The sequence below is a fragment of the Lissotriton helveticus genome, chromosome 12 (assembly GCF_964261635.1).
Source record: "Lissotriton helveticus chromosome 12, aLisHel1.1, whole genome shotgun sequence".
Lineage (NCBI taxonomy): Eukaryota > Metazoa > Chordata > Amphibia > Caudata > Salamandridae > Lissotriton > Lissotriton helveticus.
This window is the reverse complement of record NC_136073.1, coordinates 11,995,789-12,020,072: the sequence shown is the minus strand read 5'-3', so window position 1 is coordinate 12,020,072 and position 24,284 is coordinate 11,995,789. Positions and strand designations below refer to the sequence as shown.

General features: G+C 45.2%; 1 protein-coding gene across 1 annotated transcript in view; it reads left to right on the top strand.

Annotated features, from left to right (window-relative positions):
- CDC34 (cell division cycle 34, ubiquitin conjugating enzyme) overlaps positions 1-15,711 on the top strand; it is a 46,285-nt gene extending 30,574 nt beyond the window's left edge. Inside the window, exons 3-5 of the mRNA XM_078670793.1 lie at positions 607-704; positions 13,083-13,217; positions 14,535-15,711. Coding sequence (XP_078526919.1) covers positions 607-704; positions 13,083-13,217; positions 14,535-14,754 — 453 coding nt within the window. The 3' untranslated portion in view covers positions 14,755-15,711. The remainder of the gene's footprint in view (positions 1-606; positions 705-13,082; positions 13,218-14,534) is intronic.
- Positions 15,712-24,284: the final 8,573 nt, after the last annotated feature.

The following is a 24,284-nucleotide window of genomic DNA, read 5'->3' as shown; positions in this document are numbered from 1 at the left end:
ACACCCTCTCTCTATCCACACAGGATATGTACATCCTCTCTCTATCCACACAGGATATGTACATCCTCTCTCTATCCACACAGGATATATATACACCTCTCCCTATCCACACAGGATATATACACCTATCTCCCTGTCCACGTAGTAGACCTCTTCCCCCCCCCCCCCTTTACACACAGGACATAATCATCAGCCCTTCACGCCACATGTACACAGAATCTCAGGCTGGTATAGGCGTAGCAATACTTGCTTAACACAGTTAATATACATTACCGTGCCCACTTCACAAGTTATTCTGATTATCCACACAATGAGCACGTCTGCCTCCTCGGCCTGTGTTTGCTTGATTTTAATCTACATAGTGCCAGAACACATCATGTAATCCGGTGGTCTCTTCAGACTGTCTCTGCAAGCTCCGATTCCTCACACAGTAGGACCTCTGCAAGACAGATGTTTTACTTAAACACCCCTATAAACAGTGCACAAATTACATTGTTGTCAAGTTGCAAGTTAGGCTAAGTCCGGTTTTCATCATCCATGTGCTGTTTTTTTCCCCCACAAGTGATGTATAGGAGGGCTAATGTCTCTTTGTTTGCCTTGTTCTAGAATGGAGATGTTTGCATTTCTATCCTGCACCCCCCTGTGGATGACCCTCAGAGCGGAGAGCTGCCTTCCGAGAGGTGGAACCCTACACAGAACGTCAGGTGAGGGCCTTCGCTTGGACCTGGGGGTGCTAGATATACTCCGTAGCAGGGTTCTTCTCAGCAGAGTTCTCCGCCCAACGAGTGACTGACTGGTCAGAGTCTCTCTTCCCCATACAATAATCCTGTCCACAAAACACACTGAAAGGCAGTCTTCATTTTATGCTGTGTTTTGCTGGATCAGAGATCCCCTACTGCCACTTGTCATCGCTGTAGAAAAGAATGCACCTTGAAGACTTTGGATGACTCCTCACTGTGCTCCACTATCTTCACGGTCTGCTCTGTTTTTATTAAGGTTTGCACGTAACGACAACAGAATGATCAGCACCATATAACATACGGTTGTGTGGGGTAGAGCAATACGGCACTGCAGCCTGCAGAGCCTTGCCAGATCGTATTCATACTGGACTGTGCCACCCTTGCCCAGCGCTGTGCCCCTTTAGAGCTCTGCCAGATTACCGTAACACTGGAAGGCTCTGTGGTTGCCCAGTTCAGCGCCCCTGCACAGCTCCACTTCATCACCTTAGTGGTGAACTACTCCACCCATGCCCAGGACAATGCCACCTTTTGCCTCTGCCAAAGCAGACGTCTGCTCATTTGTGGCATCCTTGATGGGTTCTTGCTTTACCTCCTAGATCTTCCACGGTGCCTCCGTTCTGACAATCTGCAAGCCTGTCTTGTCTGTGCCTGTGCATTACGGCCGGCCATCTCAGTTCTGACACTGCACACCTTCACAGCTATTATTCCCCTGCAGGTCTTCCAAAACACCCTGACTTGCAGTATTTTTTTCATGTCATGTACTGGGCAATGGCTCATCCCTGCCAGAGCACCTCTATCCTTGAAGCATCCCTGACTATCCCTGCACTAATGTCCATGCATGCCTCAGTGTGTGCCTCAATCCTGAGCTCTGCCGCCCCAACCTTTTAAGTAATAGAACAGTGAAGTAGGGGTTCACAGCATCTCTCCAGCACTCTCTTCTCTTCGTATGCTCGGATATGGTGGCATGTGATGATGAAGAGCTTCCTGCTGAAGACCTGCCCCACCTGTTGGCCTGGTCCATTTTCAGGATGTGTAGGAAAGTGAACATTCAAGGTTGGAGTCAGAGTAAGGTTGGATAAGACGTTCTATTGTCCAGGGACCAACTCAGACGAATGCCTTCCCTGATGGTATTCGCTTACAGTGCCTCTCAGAAGACATCAGACAGCTGCTTCAGAGTACGATCACCAAGGAGAAGATAGAGAAGGCCATCCTGGATCTACCGTATCACAAAGCCCCAGGAGAGGACGGCTTCCCGGCTAAGTTTTACAAGTGGACCACTTCCGAGGTGGTGGACCGTTTCCATGAGGCCTTTGCTGCGGCGGAGCGCTCTGGCCCCTTGGATTTACTGTCCAGCAGGGTGCTGTTTCGGTCCTACTCAAATAAGGAAAGAACCCTCTCCTTCGTGGCGGTTTTCTCCCCATATCCCTGCTCAATGGGGATGTGAAGGTACCGGCCAGCATTCTAACTCCCTGCCTCGAGCGAGTCCCCCCTCTTTGTTCACCATGCACAGGTGAGGTTTGTCCCAGGCAGCTCGTCACGCAACCATCTTTGCATGTTAGCTCATGCAGTCTGGCTAGAAGTGGAGATTCCTGGATAAGGCCTTAGCGCTATCGCTGGATGCACAGAAGTCTTTTGAAGGGCTAGAACGGGATTACCTGTTTGCTGCGCTCCAGAAATTTGGCCTCGGTGATGACTTCATCTCCAGAGTGAGATGTCTCTATGACTACCCCCTCGGTGCAGGTCAATTGTGGGTGCTTTCTTCCTGACCCCTTCCTAGTCCGCAGGGTTACCTGTGAGGGTTGCCCATTCTCTCTCCTGCTATTTCTCCTCTCATTGGAGCCTTTAGCGACGTCCCCTCTCGACCCTCTGCACAGAACATTTGGAGATTGGCCATCCCTCAAAACATACACCTGACTGTAGAACACCTCCCAGGAATTCACAATCCGATAGCAGATCTGTTGAGTCGTCAGTCACAACAGATTCACGAATGGGAGTTGCACCCACAGGTTCTCAAACCATTTTTCCAAAGGTGGGGGCAGCCACAAATAGATGTTTGCTACCCACGAAAACGCAAAATGCCCACCCTTCGCTGGCAGGTTTCCACACCCACGGTCGGAGGGGAATGCAATATGGATGAACTGGTCAGGCAGATTTGCGTACGCTTTTCCGCCTCTCCCACTCATTCCACTAGTAGTACGCAAGCTCAGACAACAGTCTCTCAAACTAATACTAGTGGCCCCCACATGGGCACGACCGCCATGGTTCACCACGCTACTAGATCTCTCACTGGTTCCACATCAGAAATTACAGCTCACACCATCCCTGTTAACACAGAACCATGGAGAAATAAGACACCCAGAACCAAGCCAACTGAATTTGTCGATCTGGCTCCTGAGGTCTTAGAGTTTGGCTACTTAAACCTACCACCAGACTGTATGAATGTAATTAAAGAAGCTAGAAGACCCACCACTAGAGCATGCTATGCTGCTAAGTGGAAAAGATATGCAATATACTGTAACAACAATCACATTGACCCATTGGATGTTTCCATCCAAAATATTATGTGCTACCTTCTACACCTACAAAGGTCCAACTTGGCTTACTCTTCCATACGACTTCATGTAGCAGCAATTGCAGCATATTTACAAAGTAGACAGCATCTATCTCTCTTTAGACCGACCCCCCAGGATATAGCGGCATGGATTGGCAAATTTAGCGGCACAAAAATGAAAATTTAGCGGCACAAAAATGGAAATTTAGCGGCAGTTTATTTTGGGGTTTTTGCAACACCAAACACAGATATCTTACTGTTTGAGTTATTTGACAACATGGAGCGCTGGTGAAATTGTTAGAGAAGAAGAGTTGGGGCTCTCGCATGCTTGGTAAAGAAAGAAAAACTGAATTTAGTATTTTCTATAGACCTTTCCATTTTAACATCTGTGCTACTCTAGCTTCTGTGGTGTTTTACAAATTAACCACTGCTTACCAGTATAAAGTATCTGCCCTACTGGGTAATGTATTTAATAGATGTTCATGTCACAGGGAGGGTAGCATGAAATAAAACCGACGAAGAGCAAGTTCTGGTTTCCTAATTGGCGACCACAAACTTTGCGAAGGAATGTTAATGGCGTATATTTACTTTGCAGACAGAAATATCCGCTTGACTTGAGCAGCATTTAAACAAACAAATATGTTTAAAGTTGGACGAAAGACCACCTTCTTACCTGAAATTCGACTCGGTTCAGCAATACTGTTTTTTGGCACCGGTATAATAATGTATTTAGCAGGCGTGCCCCCCTGCCCATGTCCCCATTTTATGACGTAATGAAAGGATCCACCCTCTGCTCCAGAATGTTCCATACATGTATAATGCAACAGGCTGGGGCTATGATTCGTTGTTCAATTTTGAGGTAAAATGTTCGGAAGCTGTAAGTTAAGGTCGTGCAAAACAGATGTGATTTTTCCAAATGCATGGGGAACCCTCGGACAGGCAGAAGGCTTAACAGGGTGTTCTTTCTTCAAATGGTAAAACCGGCAGCCTCTCTAAAATGACCTTAGTTTTCAGAGTGCAAAAAGTAAGTTTTCAGATCCCTGCGATGAGCGGGTGGGAGATTAGAAGAGCGGGGCTTCTCCAACCTTAGGTGGTTAAAAGAACCCACCATGGAAAAGACGTTTTTTCAGCAGGTCCTATTGGGTGGTTAAAAGAACACACCATGGAAAATAAATATTTTCAACAGGTCCTATATATTGCTTTCGGGGGCGTGACCTGGTTGGTGAGGTGCCTCGCGCTCCTTTTTAAGACGGAAACGGCGAACGGGCGGAAACGGCAAATTTCGCGGGAATTATGCAAATATCGCGGCATTTCCCGAGATCGGCCGATTTCGCGATTTTTTTTGCAAATCGCGAAATCGCGATAAGCTGGAGGGTCTGTTTAGAGTACCTGCAATAAAAGCATTTATGGAAGGATTAAAACTAATAATCCCACCTAGGTTACCACCTGCACCAGTATGGAACCTAAACGTGGTCCTTACAAGACTCATGGGACCCCCGTTTGAGCCTTTACACAAGTGTGAATTGCAATTCCTGACATGGAAAACTGCCTTCCTTGTTGCCATCACCTCTCTCAGAAGAGTTAGTGAAATACAAGCATTCACAATAGAAGAACCATTTTTTCAAATACACCCTAACAAAGTGGTTCTTACACCCAATCCAAAATTCCTGCCAAAAGTGATTACTCCTTTTCACCTTAACCAATCAGAGTTACCAGTGTTTTTTCAAAAACCAGACTCTGTTGCGGAAAGGGCTTTACACACATTAGATGTTAGAAGAGCTCTTCTATGCTACACAGACAGGACTAAATCCTTCAGTAAGACAAAACCACTATTTGTATCTTTCTCTTCCCCACACAAAGGCAATCCCATCTCTAAAGGATGAATTGCCAGATGGATTGTAAAGTGTATTCAAATATGCTATCAAAAAGCTAAACGTACACTAACAGTTCCTCCTAGAGCGCACTCCACTCGCAAACTAGGAACCTCTATGGCTTTCTTAGGAAACATGAAAAAATCAAGCTAAACAGCTTGCCCTCTGCGCACTGTGGCTGTTCACCTTTGGGTTTCTGTATAGTTACTCTAAACAATTTACTTTCAAAATTCAAAAAAGAAAACGACACAAGCTGTGATTTCAGTCGCATTCAATTGTATTATTGATCCATAATCACAAATATATATGTAACACTTATATTGGTTGAATGAATAAATTCATTGTCTTGATGTTATAATCACATCTATATGACTTTCATCTTACAAATTATGGCCACAAGTTGTCATGCCCAATGCATTTCGGGCCCCGCGGCCCTTCGTCGGGGGCAATACCTGAAAAGAGACATAAATCTTATTGTTGCTACATGTACTGGTCTTACATCGTACAGTTGTGCAATATGCCACAATGAGTTTTTAGCATGTAAAAACGTACATCGATACCAAATTAATGAAATGGGAAATGCGTTTAAGAAAAATATAATGAACCATGGTCATGAGTATACATGTGCAAAATAAAAATATGCATAATGCCACATTGAAATAACACGTTGAAAATGCATTCAAAAACATGTAGTTGGTTGAATAACCCTTATTATGTGAAATGACTCACTTGTGCCACCTGAAGCAATGCCGGAAAATTGGGGGTTCTGTGAGGTGTTTATATTGAGAGCGTGGTAAGTCGGGTCTGTGTTTTTCAGTTTACTGAAAAAATGATAAAGAAACATGTGAGAATGCACCTGCTCAAATACGGGTGAAATGAACGTGCCGGTTTAGACCCTGGAAAATCACACTCACATGAGGCTTTACTGTGATGTCAAAATATGGCAAGCACGAATATGTCGACGATCACGTGAAAAACAATTAGTGCGCCCGACCTAAAGGAAACAGAATGAGCCACGATTTAGAAAAACTCGTTCTTATCGATTCAATCGAGCTCCGCTTTGAACCATGTCCGATACACTATGAAACACACTCTTCACTTAGTTAAACCATTTCCATGATTCGAACCAACATAATCTCGGACTGACCTTCCTGTTTGTCCAACTGTAACACGCAGACTCTAATCGGTCATCACTTTTCCATTTACGACTTGGCACAACTGTCTAGAAGAATGAAACGGCAAAACTGAAAAAGCGCTTTCATATAATTACGTGATTCGTTCTGCCCCAAAATCAGTGCAAAAGTACCTGAAAGCATCGACGATACACTTCAACCAAGCCGGACTGTTACCATCATAAAATCGTTCCGCCCTGACATAGCGCGACGCCGTTAAATGACGTGACTCTTGGAAAATAAAAATAAATGACGGACCAAACGATAGAACGAAAAAAGCATGGAACCATGGACAAACCTAGGGGTCAATGACTGCAAAACTCAGGAAGCGCCATTTTGTAATGGGAAGGTGTGTGTATTAGCGGGGTCATATTGGAAATAATGTAAATAATTTTCCAAAACAGCATTTCCACATGGTAACAGAACAAAATACATAAATACAGTTCTACAATACGAAATCAACTATCCTTCTGCATACAGTGATTGTGCAGTTCTCATAGAAAACAAGTAAGGTCCACTCGATCATTGATCCCTTTGGGATCTTGTGTCTGTAATCTTCGAATCCAGAATATTTCCCTCTGTAAAAGAGTCTTAGTGAGACATTTACCCGGTGACGGGGTAACCACTTCGAGGATCTGGAATTTCACCTGCGCTATAGTGTGTCTGTGGTTCTCCCAGTGTGTGGCCAAACTACTCTTGGGGTTCTTGTTTCTGATAGTACTCTTGTGTTCCGAAATACGGATTTTAATTTTTCTTTCGGTCTTGCCTATGTACAAAAGTCCGCATGGTCACTTAATGGCATATATTACATTGGCTGTGTTGCAATCTGCACTGATTCTAACTGGAATTGTTTCTCCTGTGTGGGGATGCTTTACACTGTCAGTCACGATAACATTATTGCAGTGAACACAGTTTTGACATTTTTTCATGCCCTTGTAGGTTTTGGGTGTAATCATAGGATGACGTTTCAACATTTCTTTAATGTTTCTTGAACGTTTGTAAGCAAAAATGGGCTTATCGCAAAACAACCCTTTGAAATCAGTCTCATGCCTCAGTAATTCCCAATGTGAAATGATGCTCTGTTTGATCTCATTTGAACTAGTGGAGTATTTAGAGACAAATACCTGACGATGTTGTTGCTTTTTCGCGATAAGTAGAGATTCCCGCGGTAATTTTTCAGTCTTATCCTTTGCTATTTCTAGCACAGTAGGAGGATACCTTTTGGATGCGTATTTGGTTATGATGGTGTTCAGATTGGTTTGAAACGTTTCTGCTTGTGAACAGATTCTTTTGGCTCGTAACATCATAGAATAAGGTAAATTGTTAATGAGATTCCTAGAATGGAAACTGTTGTACATAAGGGCCGTGTTCTTATCAGTCACCTTGTGATATATCGACGATATTTTCTTGATCTGGCAAAATACGAAAGAAAGGCTGGAACATAAAATTGCTCAAATGAATTTGTATGATGAGAACATTCAATTCACTTGTAACATACAACAAAAAGAGATTGCATTTCTGGATGTACTTGTGAAAATAGAGGACAACACTATACAAACTGAAGTATACCACAAGGTGACTGATAAGAACACGGCCCTTATGTACAACAGTTTCCATTCTAGGAATCTCATTAACAATTTACCTTATTCTATGATGTTACGAGCCAAAAGAATCTGTTCACAAGCAGAAACGTTTCAAACCAATCTGAACACCATCATAACCAAATACGCATCCAAAAGGTATCCTCCTACTGTGCTAGAAATAGCAAAGGATAAGACTGAAAAATTACCGCGGGAATCTCCTTATCACGAAAGCGAAAAAGCAACAACATCGTCAGGTATTTGTCTCTAAATACTCCACTAGTTCAAATGAGATCAAACAGAGCATCATTTCACATTGGGAATTACTGAGGCATGAGACTGATTTCAAAGGGTTGTTTTGCGATAAGCCCATTTTTGCTTACAAACGTTCAAGAAACGTTAAAGAAATGTTGAAACGTCATCCTATGATTACACCCAAAACCTACAAGGGCATGAAAAAATGTCAAAACTGTGTTCACTGCAATAATGTTATCGTGACTGACAGTGTAAAGCATCCCCACACAGGAGAAACAATTCCAGTTAGAATCAGTGCAGATTGCAACACAGCCAATGTAATATATGCCATTAAGTGCCCATGCGGACTTTTGTACATAGGCAAGACCGAAAGAAAAATTAAAATCCGTATTTCGGAACACAAGAGTACTATCAGAAACAAGAACCCCAAGAGTAGTTTGGCCACACACTGGGAGAACCACAGACACACTATAGCGCAGGTGAAATTCCAGATCCTCGAAGTGGTTACCCCGTCACCGGGTAAATGTCTCACTAAGACTCTTTTACAGAGGGAAATATTCTGGATTCGAAGATTACAGACACAAGATCCCAAAGGGATCAATGATCGAGTGGACCTTACTTGTTTTCTATGAGAACTGCACAATCACTATGCAGAAGGATAGTTGATTTCGTATTGTAGAACTGTATTTATGTATTTTGTTCTGTTACCATGTGGAAATGCTGTTTTGGAAAATTATTTACATTATTTCCAATATGACCCCGCTAATACACACACCTTCCCATTACAAAATGGCGCTTCCTGAGTTTTGCAGTCATTGACCCCTAGGTTTGTCCATGGTTCCATGCTTTTTTCGTTCTATCGTTTGGTCCGTCATTTATTTTTATTTTCCAAGAGTCACGTCATTTAACGGCGTCGCGCTATGTCAGGGCGGAAAGATTGTATGATGGTAACAGTCCGGCTTGGTTGAAGTGTATCGTCGATGCTTTCAGGTACTTTTGCACTGATTTTGGGGCAGGACGAATCACGTAATTATATGAAAGCGCTTTTTCAGTTTTGCCGTTTCATTCTTCTAGACAGTTGTGCCAAGTTGTAAATGGAAAAGTGATGACCGATTAGAGTCTGCGTGTTACAGTTGGACAAACAGGAAGGTCAGTCCGAGATTATGTTGGTTCGAATCATGGAAATGGTTTAACTAAGTGAAGAGTGTGTTTCATAGTGTATCGGACATGGTTCAAAGCGGAGCTCGATTGAATCGATAAGAACGAGTTTTTCTAAATCGTGGCTCATTCTGTTTCCTTTAGGTCGGGCGCACTAATTGTTTTTCACGTGATCGTCGACATATTCGTGCTTGCCATATTTTGACATCACAGTAAAGCCTCATGTGAGTGTGATTTTCCAGGGTCTAAACCGGCACGTTCATTTCACCCGTATTTGAGCAGGTGCATTCTCACATGTTTCTTTATCATTTTTTCAGTAAACTGAAAAACACAGACCTGACTTACCACGCTCTCAATATAAACACCTCACAGAACCCCCAATTTTCCGGCATTGCTTCAGGTGGCACAAGTGAGTCATTTCACATAATAAGGGTTATTCAACCAACTACATGTTTTTGAATGCATTTTCAACGTGTTATTTCAATGTGGCATTATGCATATTTTTATTTTGCACATGTATACTCATGACCATGGTTCATTATAGTTTTCTTAAACGCATTTCCCATTTCATTAATTTGGTATCGATGTACGTTTTTACATGCTAAAAACTCATTGTGGCATATTGCACAACTGTACGATGTAAGACCAGTACATGTAGCAACAATAAGATTTATGTCTCTTTTCAGGTATTGCCCCCGACGAAGGGCCGCGGGGCCCGAAATGCATTGGGCATGACAACTTGTGGCCATAATTTGTAAGATGAAAGTCATATAGATGTGATTATAACATCAAGACTTAATGAATTTATTCATTCAACCAATATAAGTGTTACATATATATGTGATTATGGATCAATAATACAATTGAATGTGACTGAAATCACAGCTTGTGTCGTTTTCTTTTTTGAATTTTGAAAGTAAATTGTTTAGAGTAACTATACAGAAACCCAAAGGGGAACAGCCACAGTGCGCAGAGGGCAAGCTGTTTAGCTTGATTTTTTCATGTTTTGTCTTTTCGGCGCAGTATGGGCATTGCGTCCTCCTCTGCAGCACGCTTAGAGAAATATGTTACGATAAGTTCAGCAATCAATTAATTTCAAAAAATTGGAGTGCCTCTCCCATTACTAATTTTCGTTTCTTAGGAAACATACCACTAGAGGACATATGCAAAGCAGCAACATGGTCTACACCACACACCTTCACTAAACACTATTGTGTTGACGTGCAGACCAAGCAGCAAGCGGCAGTAGGCGAAGCTGTCCTTAAAACACTATTTCAGTATGCTGCAACGGATACAAGCAACCACCGCTAGGGGAGACACTGCTGCACAATCGTTGCTAAGTGTACAATCTGCAGCTCATATGCCTCGAACGGAGTATGTTACTTACCAGTATGCATCTGTTCTTGGCATGTAGCGCCGAGACACCGGAAGGTATTTGCGCGCTTTAGAAATGTTATAAATAAATAAAATAAATAGAGCTGCAGAGTTGTACACGCCCCCTCCCGCCTCCCCGGAACTTGTATCCGTTCCAGTACTCCTCTTACTTGGATGTACACGCATGGACATCCTTTCTCTTTACTTCTACTAACTCCATCACTTCCCATAATAGCGAAAAACAATCTGAGGATGGAGTCGATGACCATGCGCAGTATTGTCCAAGGGAGGAGTCACCTATCTCGTGACTACAAAGGCTTCTTCCAAGAAGACAACAACCTGCAATCATCCGAGCCCAACACCAGGTGGCGATCTATTGCGAAGTGTACAACTCTGCAGCTCTACATGCCAAGAACAGATGCATACTGGTAAGTAGCATATTCCTTCTCCAAAGTTGGTCCTGGAGGGCCAGATCCATTTCAGATTTTTAGGATGACTGCATTTATCTAAATGGGGATATGCTAAAAATCTGGAATAGATCTGGCCCTCCAGGATAGGCTTTGGAGAACCCTGGATAAGACTATTAAGGCCTTCTTCTATGGTTCAGGAGACTGTGTCTGGCGATTCGAAAGCTTTTCAGCCATAGATTAGTAGGGGGACTGGGGCTGCCTTCTGTGGAGCAGTACTGTCTAGCCTTACATTTGACACAAATGGAGTATATGCACCTCTGAGTCAAAGATTCCTGTTATGGGACGCGATCGAATGCATTTTCCACAAGGCTTCGTTGGGACTTTGGTCTCTCTATCTTCCTTGCCCCCCCACTGCGTCCCCCAACCCCATGCTGAAATCCATGTACACATGGATGTGGGCTCACAAGCTCTCTTTGGTGGACACGCATCTCCGTGACACATCTCTCCTCTGGAACAAAACTAATATCCGCATTGGCAGGGCCATATTTGATTGGAGCCCCTGGTGCAGAGTTGGTATCCTGACTCCTCTCCTGTGGCAAACTCGAGTCCTTTGAGATGCTACAGGATGAATTTGGCCTGCTGTATACACAAGTGTCGCTGTACACAGCTACGCCACTGCCTGCTAAGCAAACTGTGTACCCAACCCACGACCATCCACTGTTCCTCTGTGCTTTCTTATCTTAAAGGCGTGCTGTTCGGATTCTACAATCTCCTGATTTGCCACCTTTACTCTCAACCACAATTAGCTAGCCTCAGGACCACCTGCCAGGCTCGCCTTCAGGTGGAATATGATGAGGAAGAATGGAATGAACTTTCGGAGGCCTGGAACGAGGTGTCCGTGAGGCACGGATGAAGTTTAGTCTGTTTAAGATTCTTCAGGGCTGGTATTGGACCCCAGCACGAGTTGATTTTGCTTGATTTCGCCCTCTGTCGGCCTGCTGGCGATGCGATCACGCAGCCTGTGATATTGTTCATATTTGACCTCGCCCCTTCTGGGGGTCTACGCTCAGGGAGTCTGTGGATTTCCCCAGCCACTTTCAGACCCCCTTAATTCTCCTCCATGACTTAGCGGTTCTTTCCGAGCTGACCTGCCTGTCGCAAGATCTGTATTCTGCGACATTGGCCTTCTCCCCAATTGCAGTCGAATGATAAATTGCTCACAGAAGTGGGCAAGACTGCATCCTATGAAATGGCCATTTACAATTTAATGGATAAAGGAGATATTTTTCTTCACATGGTCCCTCTTTCTACTGGAAGCCCCCCACCCTAATTCGCATTGAATCTTGTTTTTTCCTCATCACTGTCCTTGCACCCCTCCCCAGCATTACTATCCTTGAGTTTCGCCTGACCGACCTTCTCTTCTATGCTTTGTAGTTCAGTCTTCTCTCACATATTTTCTTTATTTTTCTTCCCCTTTCTTTGCTCCTTCTTTAGGTTATTTTCTTACTCCTTTCTTTTCTCCCTTTCTTATATATTTGGTTTGTTATTGGTGCATGTATCGCAACCAACATTTGTATCTCAATATGGTTCCATGCTGGACTTGCAGGTCTCTGCATTTGCTGTTATTTTTCAGTACTCCGTTTATGGCAAGAAAAACAATTGCTACTCGAAATAAAAGGTGTCAGTGAGGAGCTCTTTGCTTGCACGTCCAACTGTAACATGTGGTCTGTAAAACCTCTGAATGTGTGGGTAAACCTCAGTGCGCATCAGCATTTTATTGGTTATTGGAAACGATAATGACTATCGACAGCATCTGGTTGGCTCATCACCGGAAACCCATTTTTTATCCTCTCCTTGTAATCTAATTTTGGCTTTGTATTCGAGGTACAAGGACTAAGGACCTGATTGCTTGCACGCGTTCCACTTAGGGGGACCCTCTCTAATTCCCTCTATCCTCTGTCTGTCCCCCAGAACCATCCTGCTTAGCGTCATCTCTTTACTGAATGAGCCAAACACCTTCTCGCCAGCAAACGTGGACGCCTCGGTCATGTACAGGAAGTGGAAGGACAGCAAAGGCCGTGATCGCGAGTATGCAGACATCATCAGGTGAGGCAAGCAGCAAACTCTGAGGGTCATGGTCCGTATGGTGCTGGTCTAGTATCTGTCTTTTCCTCAAGTTCTCCTGCTATGAATTGTCCATGTATTTGAAGCGATGAACTCTTGCGTTATACATCTGTGCAAGTGAAGGCGTCCTCGTATGCAGACTAGGCACAGTGCATGCAGCAGTGCAAGTATCCCATGCTCACATGTATAGTCCAGACAGCAGAGCTGCTCCTGTCCGCACAACACTTACAGGCCAGTCGGCAGCAGCGCATTGGTCGGGTCTGTGGTACTTCCCCTGTTGTAGTGGCCTTCGTTAACATACTATCCGTCTTATTACTCCTAACCTAGGATCCTCTTAATGCACATCTAAGTGGTACCCTGGCTTGTCTCCGATGTTGCACACAAGACTCTGCCACGTTGTACCTGTTGCTTCCCATGCCATTTACCAAAGTTTGCATATCTACGCTGAGGAGCGGACTGAAAGCAGTTCACACAGTATGCGTTGTTGCGTCCATTGAGGAACAGTCTTCTGCCTGAAGAACTTTAACTTTTGTTAAACGTGAGCACCTTTGGAGATAATAAACTATCGACACCCGAGGCTTTTCATCCATGAACACCCTGAGAAGGAGCCTAAGTGACGTCATCTATTGAGCACTGACGTAGGCTTTTTTCTGTGCGATTTGTGCACCAGGCTTCAGGTGGCATAAGATTTATTGTCAACTTACACTGAAATGTCCCACTTGTGAAATAAATCCTCCTAGGCTGTGTATCTTGCACCAAAGAAAATTGATAAACAGGGCCTAGACATTTTTTCGATTTGCCTTTCAGATGCTTATGCATTTAGTGCTTTGGAAATGATGGGCTGGTATAAATGCCAGGCCCAGATCTGTGAGTGTTTGTGACCTGATGTAGACTTTAAAAGTGCTGGCTATTTGTTTAGTGCACCATGTGGTTCAAAACAGAATAGTGATGAGAGCCCTTACCTAGCTGTGCCCTAGAGGGTGTGTGATGATGGTCTTGTTTGGCATCTGAATCCACCCTGTGGTACTTGCACACACCGTGAACGACTAAGTCCTGAGGCCGCTGTAGCGACTGCCTTGTAAAGGGTATTCCCCCCTGCATTAAGTAGCACATTGCAACAGCTGACATTTTTGGTCCAGCGCCCAGATACTGTTTGTAATTTTGACCAAATTGACATTTAACTGTGGTTTGCTATTAACAGCCAGTGTGCAATGTTGTGTGAATTAATCAGTACTTTTTCCTCTTGTATAACATTTACCTCTTCCTCTACCCACCCCTTTAACTGCTGCTCATCTCTAGGAAACAAGTGCAAGCAACCAAGGCTGATGCTGATCGTGATGGAGTGAAGGTGCCCACCACACTAGCAGAGTACTGCGTGAAAACTAAGGCTCCCGCGCCAGACGAGGGCTCAGACCTCTTCTACGACGACTACTATGAGGAAGATGACATGGAGGAAGAGGACGAGGATGGTGATAGCTGTTTTGATGACGAAGATGACTCTGGGAATGAGGAGTCCTGACACCAACTGCATCAAACTGGAGATCCTTAAGCTACTTACCACCTCCCTATACAGACACCAACCTTTTCCCCCCAAACTAGAACATGAACTTGGGTTTGGAAGCCTTTCCTTTCACCACAACTGGTGCTTTACCCCTGGGAGATTCTTCTGCTTAGAAAGGCTTTCTGTAAAAAAAAAAATCTTTAAAACCCAGCCGTGTCTTCAGACTTTGAGAAGTTGTTTCACGGCTCCAGCCGCCTCGTAGTGACCAGCCTGAATTCTTTGCATGGCGCTGAGGAATGGACACGAAAAAGCTGGCACTAAGGAGGATGTCGTTTTGAAGGTGCTGCGGGACGAGGATTTGGGTGTGCGGTCTCAGGGGCTTGTGGTGTACAGCAGGACTTTGCATATGTGTCTGTCTAGTTAACACCCACTGTGTCGGATGCATTTGACGGCCCTAGTGTTGACTTTCTTGATGTAACCTTTGTTTCCAGTTGGCCATTGGACTCCTGCTCTTTCCCTGTGTTGCTTCAGGGATTTTAGGGTGGCGGCTGACCGCTGAGCAGATTGGTTGGCTAATGAGTACTTTTGCAGGGAGTTGTGCTGGTGGAGGGTGTTTGCTTGTACTGTGATGTTCTTCACCCCCACCAATGTTTTGCTCTCCTTGGTTTCCTCGTTTTGACCTGCAGATGCTCATGCTCCGAGTTTGAGTCTTGAGATTGCTTTATAATTGATGGAGAAATTGGTTTGGTATCATCGGAACAGGGGCTATGCCATTTCTGTAACGTGGGGCGTGGTAGCAGCGTGCCTGTTGGTGAGAGGGCCAGGGAGGTGTTTGACCAACAGTCTTCACCGTCTTGGTTCCCTGGTCGTGGGTGGACTTACTTTATTGTCTTTATATTTTATTGTGTAATGTATTGTTTTGAATGTTTTCGTTCATTTTATTTGAAATTATTTAATTAAAAAAATAAAACTGTTCTTTGTGGAAGTATCTTGTGACTTGCTAAGATTCCTGAGTGTTAATGTTGAAGGAGTTCAACCAAAACATGTCCTAACCTTATGGAAGGTTGGTACGCGTGTTCACCTTTGACTCTTGGATGGAGGGGTGGAGGAGGAAGATCTCTTTATTTAGTCAATTAAAACCAAAACAATTTTTCTATGAATACTAACATTGATTAAAAACATACATTAAAATTATTTCATCAGCCCAGTACATCACAATGTAATTTCACACAACTATAAAACAAGGATCTTCGATTGTCAAAGTTCTCTAAAACCCTATAAAATGATCTCTAAAAGTTTGAGTGGATTAACATGAAAAAAACCAGCAAGTAATAACTTACACTTGTTAATTCATAAATTATTCCTATTGTAAATTAAACTAAGTGCTCAAGCCCAAGGTCTCTTATAGTACTACAAGTCATTAGGCCATTGCTGGTCGTAATTGCTTCCCGCCTGGTATGTAAAGCAGTAAGTTCAGTCATTGAGCTGACAGACCTGCCGACTAGTTGCGGTTGGCATTGATTCTTCAGCGGGTAGACCCTCACTTGAAGACTTAAACTTAAGAGCCTGTTCATGTATGTGAAGAAACTTAACCAGTTTGCAGTTCATCCGCGGGTCAGACGGATCCAGCCCTGTAATAATAGCGTGGCTGCCAGATCCTATTCCGCTAATCTGGAAGGCTTCCTTTAACAAAGTGACATGTGCTAGATGAAGTTTCGGACAGATACATATCGAGTGTATAAGATCTTCCTTATGACTACCACACAGGCAACACTTTTTTAAGCCAATATTTTTCCACCTTGAAGCGTCTGATATTGAGGGATACGTTCCAAAGCGTAGTAGGGTGGAGAAGTGATTAACACAGTCCTTTGTTCTGGTTAAAAGAAATGAGAATAATGTGATAAGAAGTTCTATTTTTTCCAACGCCCTCTGTAAGTGCTGTGACACTTGTGTATATGTATTCTGAAGCACTTCTAGGAGCCTCGCACATGGGGGGGAATCCCTTCCATCCCTGGTCATCCTTTAGGCACAGAGTCTGTCCAACCATAAAAGCACAGCTGACAGATTGCATAAGGTATTTAAAAAGTGTAATAAGACAGCCCTCGTGGAAGGTGCACACTTTATGTATGTCAGAATTTCTGATTATGCTGTCTAGCAGCTGGGACTGTATATTTAATTTCATTTTCTTTCAATATTAGCTTGTAATGTGTGTTGACAAAAAAGGGTCTAATAAGCCCCCATTGCACAGACAGACCCTCCACTAAGCAACACTTTTGTGCATTAACATGTACACCTTTTTCGACTGGGGACACACCAGCGAAGAGAAGACCATGGCTGGAGGTCCTTTCAGGCCCTTCAGCAGAAATTCCCTCAATCCCCACACAGACTTCTTAAAGACGCACCCAGAAGACATCCGAGATAGAGGTGGTCTGATGGCCCACCAGTGACTGCTGAGTAAAGCGCCCAGGGGACCGCGTCCCAGACTAGGGAAGACGTTGGTAACACTGGAAGCTCAAATAAATGGGTGCTGCTTACTGTAGTTCTGCTGCGTGAATCTTTCCTGGATTCATATGCTGTGCATTATTCCACCATCTAGTGGTAAATGAGAAAAGACCAGTGCTCTCCACTGGAACAATTGAAGTAGCAACAATAGAAAGCGGCAAAGGACTGAAGTGTACTTTACTTCCTGCGTCTGGGAACGAAGGCCAATTAAGACCCATCCTTGAGCACACACAACAGTTTAGTAAAGAGACCGATTCTAGAGGACGACAATGTATGATGTCTTCACAACGCTGGTATTGAGTGGCCTTATGAGTACAGTGGACCTTGGAGCATGCTTGGTCACATATGGCACAAGAAGTGCCAGTGATTAACCGTTTATGCCACAGCTAGCCCGATCACAAAAGAAAGTCTCAAAAGTGTATTGCTGGAATGCCGCTGGTGTCGAAAGACAGTTAAAACATGGGTGTGAAAACTTAGACAGTTTTAAATTCCTTTCCTATTTGTCTTCAGCAGTCCCAGAAGCAGACTAATTTTCCATTTAACAACTTTGTTACTTTTAAATTCCTTTTTCCTCAACGGTTTAAACTGGTGGACCATGTGGTGGTCTGTTGTCTTGGTCAGTTCCGCGTTAGGTATGCAAGTATCACTATTAATACCTGCTGGTTCGAGGCATGTGGGCTAATGAATTCATATCTATAGCATAGATCGCCGCCTAGTGTTGGGTCCGGATGATTGCACATTGTTGTCCTGGAAGAGTCTTCGAAGTATAACGAGATAGGTGGCTCCTCCCCTGGACTACAGTGCACATGGGCATCGACTCATCCCCAGATTGTTTTTTTCCGCCATTGGGTTCGGATGCATATTTGATCACTCAAGTTCGGATTTGATAGAAACTTTCTTTTAGGCCCAAAGGCCTTTCCTACATCGTCGGTATTGTCTTGCGTTCGGTGCCCAGCTCTGTTCCGGCTCAGTTCCCGAGTCGGACATCCAGAGGAGTCGCGTGGCTCTTCGGTGCTAGAGGCCCAGTCGACGCAACAAGACGTATTCGACGACACATCATGGAACAGAGCCCGTTCAAGAGGTGCCCCGTGTGCAACTCTAAGTATCCCCACATCGACGTCCATCCGGTGTGCAACAAGTGCCTGTCGCCGGATCACGATGAAGCCAACTGTTTGGCTTGTTCTTGTTTTCGCTCCAAGAAGACGATTCGACTTCGGCGCGTGGCGCGCCAGGAGGCCCAGCAGACTGCACCTGACCCGGTGAACATTTTCGATACCGAGGGAGAAGAGGCAGACTAGCAGGAAGATCGAGAGCCGATTTCAAATCCAGCGGCAGAGAGAGACTCAAACTATGACGCAGACGTAGAAATGCTCGATACTGAAGACGTCGTCGATGAGGTAGGAGATGACGATGGGGCCTATGGGGCCACGGAAGATAGCTCAGGCGAGGAGCTATGCCCTGTTCGGACAATAGCTAAGGCTCTGGTCGAGGGATCGCCACATGGCCTTACCCAAGATCTTGCACCTAGATCCACAGTCTCGCCTCCGGGCCCGGCTACGGACACTTCTACGGAGCCGGCATTAGTCAAATCGAAATCGAAAGGAAAAGCTTCGGTCTCGACAGACACTTCTACAGAGCCGCCATTAGTCAAATCGAAACCGAAAGAGAAAGCTTCGGTCTCGACAAAACCAAAAGTGATAGAGGCGCCGTCGAAACATAACGCGCCTGTTGCCTTGGTCGGCTCCACGTCTTCAGACCTGTCGGTGCAGACGAAGTCAAAGAAGGTTGTCGAAACGGTGAAGTCGCTCAAGGGTGTCGAGCCGAAGACTGGGGCACCGAAAGCGCTTGTCAAGGTCGCCGACCCGAAGACGTCGGCGCCAAAGGCCGTCGACACAGACAAGGGACTCGGAGCTACAAAAGCTGTCGATCCTGCGCGTCGGCCAGACGAGGCCAAAAGTAATACAACCCCCTCGTCCGCACATGGTGGTGGCCCGAAAACACCTGTCGAGTCGACGCAACCGTCCGCATCCTTCACAAAGCAGGTGTCGGACTCATTGAAACTCATTAAGACCAAGGCTTCCGCGGTCAATCCGAAAAATGCTCCCACGCCGAAGCCTACCGCAAAAGTCGGCGGCACCGATTCAGTTCACGCTGCCTCCGAAAGTGGCACCAAAGGCGTTCGCGCCGAAGAAGGTCGTCGAGGCATCCATGACAGTGTCCACGGGGCCGAAGCCTACCCCTGCAGTTGTAGGCACAAAGCATCGACAACCCCTGCTGGAGGAGCAGTCGGAACGATTTATCGACGCCGACACAGGTAAACTTTCCATTTACAAGCGGAAAATCACACCGGCACAGCCTATGGAGTCCTACACAATTCCTTTAAAGAAAAAGGATTCCACAGATTCCCCAGTTCTTGTTGAACTGATTAATCCACGTGGTCAGGACACTGCTCCAATCTCGCCCAATTACTCGGATGTGGAGGCTGGGGAAGGTGACTATGAGGAATACAACTACCCTGCTGACACTGATCCTGAAGATCAGCATGACACATGGGCAGATGCTGCAGACCCGGGGGATCCACAAACTGCCCCAGACACTCAAGTGTATACTGTCAAAACCTCACCTACCGAGGATTCTGCGGCATTTAATGCGCTTATTGAGAGGGCAGCCAAGAATCACGACGTCCAGCTCCATGCTGACCCAATTGAAGTGGACTTTCTGTTCGACACCTTTCTGAAAAGACCGTCAAGACTCTGCCAATGCTGAAGGGTGTCTTAAAACATGCTGCAGACATTTTTAAGGAACCCACACGTGCCAGGGTTATAAACCCCAGAATTGAAAAAAAGTACAAGCCGGCACCTGGCGACCCTACCTACATCAAGGGCCAGTTGCCGTTGGACTCTCTAGTTGTTTCTAATGCCCGGAAGAGGGCAAACTCACAAACTACTGGTGATGCTCCTCCCCCTGACAAGGAATCTAAGGTGCTAGAAGCATCAGGGAAGAGGGTGGCGGCTCAAGCGGCCAATATCTGGCGCATTTCTAACACGCAGGCACTCTTGGCCAGATATGACAGGGCACATTATGATACACTTGAAACCCTGTTACAACACTTGCCCGATGAATACAAGGAGGCAGCAGAGATGCTCATTCAAGAAGGGAAACTCATCTCAAATGCTTCTATTAAGTGTGCACTAGACGCAGCAGACACCGCGACCAGGGCCATTAACACAAGTGTAATGTTGCGGCATCAGGCTTGGCTCAGGTTCAAACCGGAGATACAAACCACCATCCTAAATCAGCCTGTTAACCCAGATCACTTATTTGGACCTGAGGTGGACACCACCCTAGAGAAAATCAAAAAGGACACAGAGACTGCAAAGTCTATGGGGGCTCTCCAGTCCCAGCAGTTCAGGGGTGGTTCTTTTCGTCGCTCAAGTAATAGTGGCGTTTCCAGAGGCCAGCTCTCCCAGCAAACACAGTACACTAAAAGTGGTGCACAAACCTCATACAACAAACAGAGTAGAGGTGGCTATCACGGAAACAGCGCCAAGGGCAGAGGTCGTGGAAACAGCTCCCGATCCTCCGCCACCAACAAACAGTGACGCCTTGTCACTGCCCCCCGACCATACAACACCAGTCGGGGGGAGACTCCAACAGTTCCTGCCAGTCTGGAAATCCATCACCACAGACAGGTGGGTCAGAAAGCTTATCCAGTTCGGTTATTGTCTGGAGTTAACATCCACTCCACCCAACATTCCCCCAAAACACCGTCCTATGTCCACAGAGCATTTGCACTTATTGCAGCAAGAGGTGCTTGTCATGCTGCAAAAAGGGGCAATCGAGCTTGTACCAGTGGAACAAAGAGGCTCGGGAGTGTACTCCCTGTACTTCTTAATCCCAAAGAAAGACGGGTCCCTCCGACCCATACTGGACCTCAGGCCCCTAAACCAGTACATTCTGTCAGAACACTTTCATATGCTCACGCTGCAGCAGGTTCTTCCGTTACTCAATCAGGGGGATTTCCTCGCAACTTTAGATCTCAAGGATAAGAACCAATCAAACACTCACACCCATGTGAGTGTTTGATTGGTTCAGATGCTCAGTCCATTACCACCCCCTTTTGTATCGCTTTTGGCCGCCATATGTGTGGCAGGGTATGCTCAGACGTGAGTCCCTTGCTCACTTTGCCACTGGATTCAAGCAAGCCGGGCTGAAGACGGCTGTAATGCCAGAAACCGGTCCTCGGAAGCTTGTTTCCGGTCCAGGGAAGGCATGGCTTGGCAGTTCGGGCTGGACTGTTCCCGTGAGGCACAGGGTCAGACTGATTTGCATATAGCCATGTCTGAACTGGGGTAGCAGAGTGGGCTAAAGAACGGTGATGGATTAAACCCAGATCTTTTGACTGGGTGTGAGTGTTTGATTGGTTCAGATGCTCCGTCCATTACCACCCCATTTTGTATCGCACCTCACACCCAGACTTTTGACGCAGAGCCATGGCGACATTCAGCACCCAGATCCGCAACAGCTCAACCTGGCGATCTGGCTCCTGAGGTCTTAGAGTTTGGCTACCTCAACTTGCCTCCTGACTGCATGGATATCATACGGGAGGCAAGAAAGCCCACCACCAGAGCATGCTATGCAGCAAAATGGAAGCGGTTTGTCATTTATTGCGCACAACCTCATTTGTTATCTGTTACATCTTTACAAATGCAATCTAGCATATGCTTCCATTCGAATACATTTATCCGCCATAGCGGCTTATCTCCAAAACAGGCAGCATCTCTCCCTTTTCAGAGTGCCTGCAATTAAAGCCTTTCTAGAGGGGCTCAAACGAGTCATTCCTCCCAGGACCCCACCTGCTCCTAAATGGAATCTTAATGTGGTCCTCACCCGGCTGATGGGTCCACCTTTTGAGCCTCTACATTCATGCGAGCTTCAGTTCTTAACATGGAAAGTGGCTTTCCTGATAGCCATTACGTCACTGCGACGTGTTAGTGAGCTCCAGGCGATCACTGTACAAGAGCCATTCATACAAATTCACTCCAACCGGGTAGTGCTGCGCACTAACCCTAAATTTCTTCCAAAGGTGGTTTCACAGTTCCATGTCAATCAGACTATTGAACTGCCTGTGTTCTTCCAAAATCCTGAGACAGTGGCAGAAAGAATGCTCCACACTCTTGACGTCAAAAGGGCTTTGATGTACTACATTGATAGGACCAAAGATTTTAGGAAGACTACACAACTCTGTTGCTTTTTCCGCACCACACAAAGGCAACCCCATTTCCAAAGCAGGTATAGCCAGGTGGATCGTTAAGTGTATTCAAATTTGCTATCAAAAAGCTAAGCGCACTTTAACAATCCCCCCCAAGAGCCCACTCCACCCGCAAGTTGGGGGCCTCCATGGCTTTCCTTGGAAATATCCCTTTAGAAGACATTTGTAGAGCAGCCATATGGTCTACCCCACACACATTTACAAAACACTACTGTGTAGACGTGCACCCCAAGCAGCTGTAGGGCAGGCTGTTCTAAAAACACCTTTTCAAACGTCTGCAGCTGGCACAGGCGGCCACCGCTAATGGAGGGACTGCTATATATTCTATGCTATAGATATGAATTCAGCAGCCCACATGCCTCGAACTGAATATGCTACCTACCATCTGTTCTTGGCATGTAGGGCTGCTGACATTCATATCGCCCACCCTCCTCCCCGGCGCCTGTAGCGGCTGCAGAACTTACACTTACTCTTAAGCATGGTCATCGCTCACGCTGTTACACTCCATCTTCGCCACAATGGCTAAAAACAATCTGGGGATGGAATCGATGCCCATGCGCACTGTAGTCCAGGGGAGGAGCCACCTATCTCGTGATACTTCGAAGACACTTCCAGGACAACAATGTGCAATCATCCGGACCCAACACTAGGTGGCGATCTATGCTATAGATATGAATGTCAGCAGCCCTACATGCCAAGAACAGATGCATACTGGTAAGTAGCATATTCATTACGCTTGCTTCTTACGTGGTCCAATGTTGGAACAGAGAATATTACTTCTTTTTGTTTGTAAAACTTTTTATTTGGTTTTGTAAACAATGAGAATACAGATTGTCCCCAGTACAACTTTGTTCTTTTGCATCATTAACAATGGGTTCAGCCCCTCTGTGGATCGTGATTAGGGCTTCCTGTTTTCCGTTTTTGCAGATAAATACGGACAGAACACATTTATTTTTAAATGTGGATAAAAACGGAAATTGGTCTTTTTTTTTTTTTTTTTTTTTTTTTTTTTTGTAATTCTAAATTCTGTTTGCCATGACTGCCAAGCCAATAGCTGTGCGAGTTGATAGGAAAGGGGGTTAAAATAGAAAGATTTTAATGGCATTGTCATTATTACAAAAAAGAGGAAAATTTGATGAAGTAATTGTTTAACTAGACATTTGGCTCTTTTAAAGTTGTGTGATTTAATAATTTATTCATCTTTGCTACTTAGTGGTTCCATAATTTCTAACTATTGTTTGTCAAATTTGGAGACCTTTTATGGCTAATTTTTAAATATTTTTCCTCTAAAAGCTACTACCACCCCTGTGTCCTGGAGGCAGACCGCCCTGCCGGACTCCGCACTGCCTTTCTCTCACTTCCTCCTCATTCTACGTGCTCTTTCCTCCTATTCCAAGCAGCTCACTCTGCCACACACGATGCACCACAATACTTGTAAGGCATACTGCATCACCTTTGCATCCTAGTTTATCGTAATGCCCTGTTACTCTAGATTTGCCCTTCTTCTGCCGCCCGCTCACCCTCCCCATCTCCCAGCTTATGACATCAGCCTCTTTACAAAGCTCTCTTCTTTTGACTACCAACCACTCTTCCTACTTGTGCTTCTTTTTGGGGTGCCCTCTTCTCCTTCCCTTATCTTACGCTAATCTTTATTGTATCTTACACAGCCTTCGGATCTACCACCCCAAAACAAACCTCAAAACAGACTCTCTACTGCCGCCTTCTAAATTCTCTTGATGTGCTCCTCCTGAAAAGACTAATATTCACACTATCC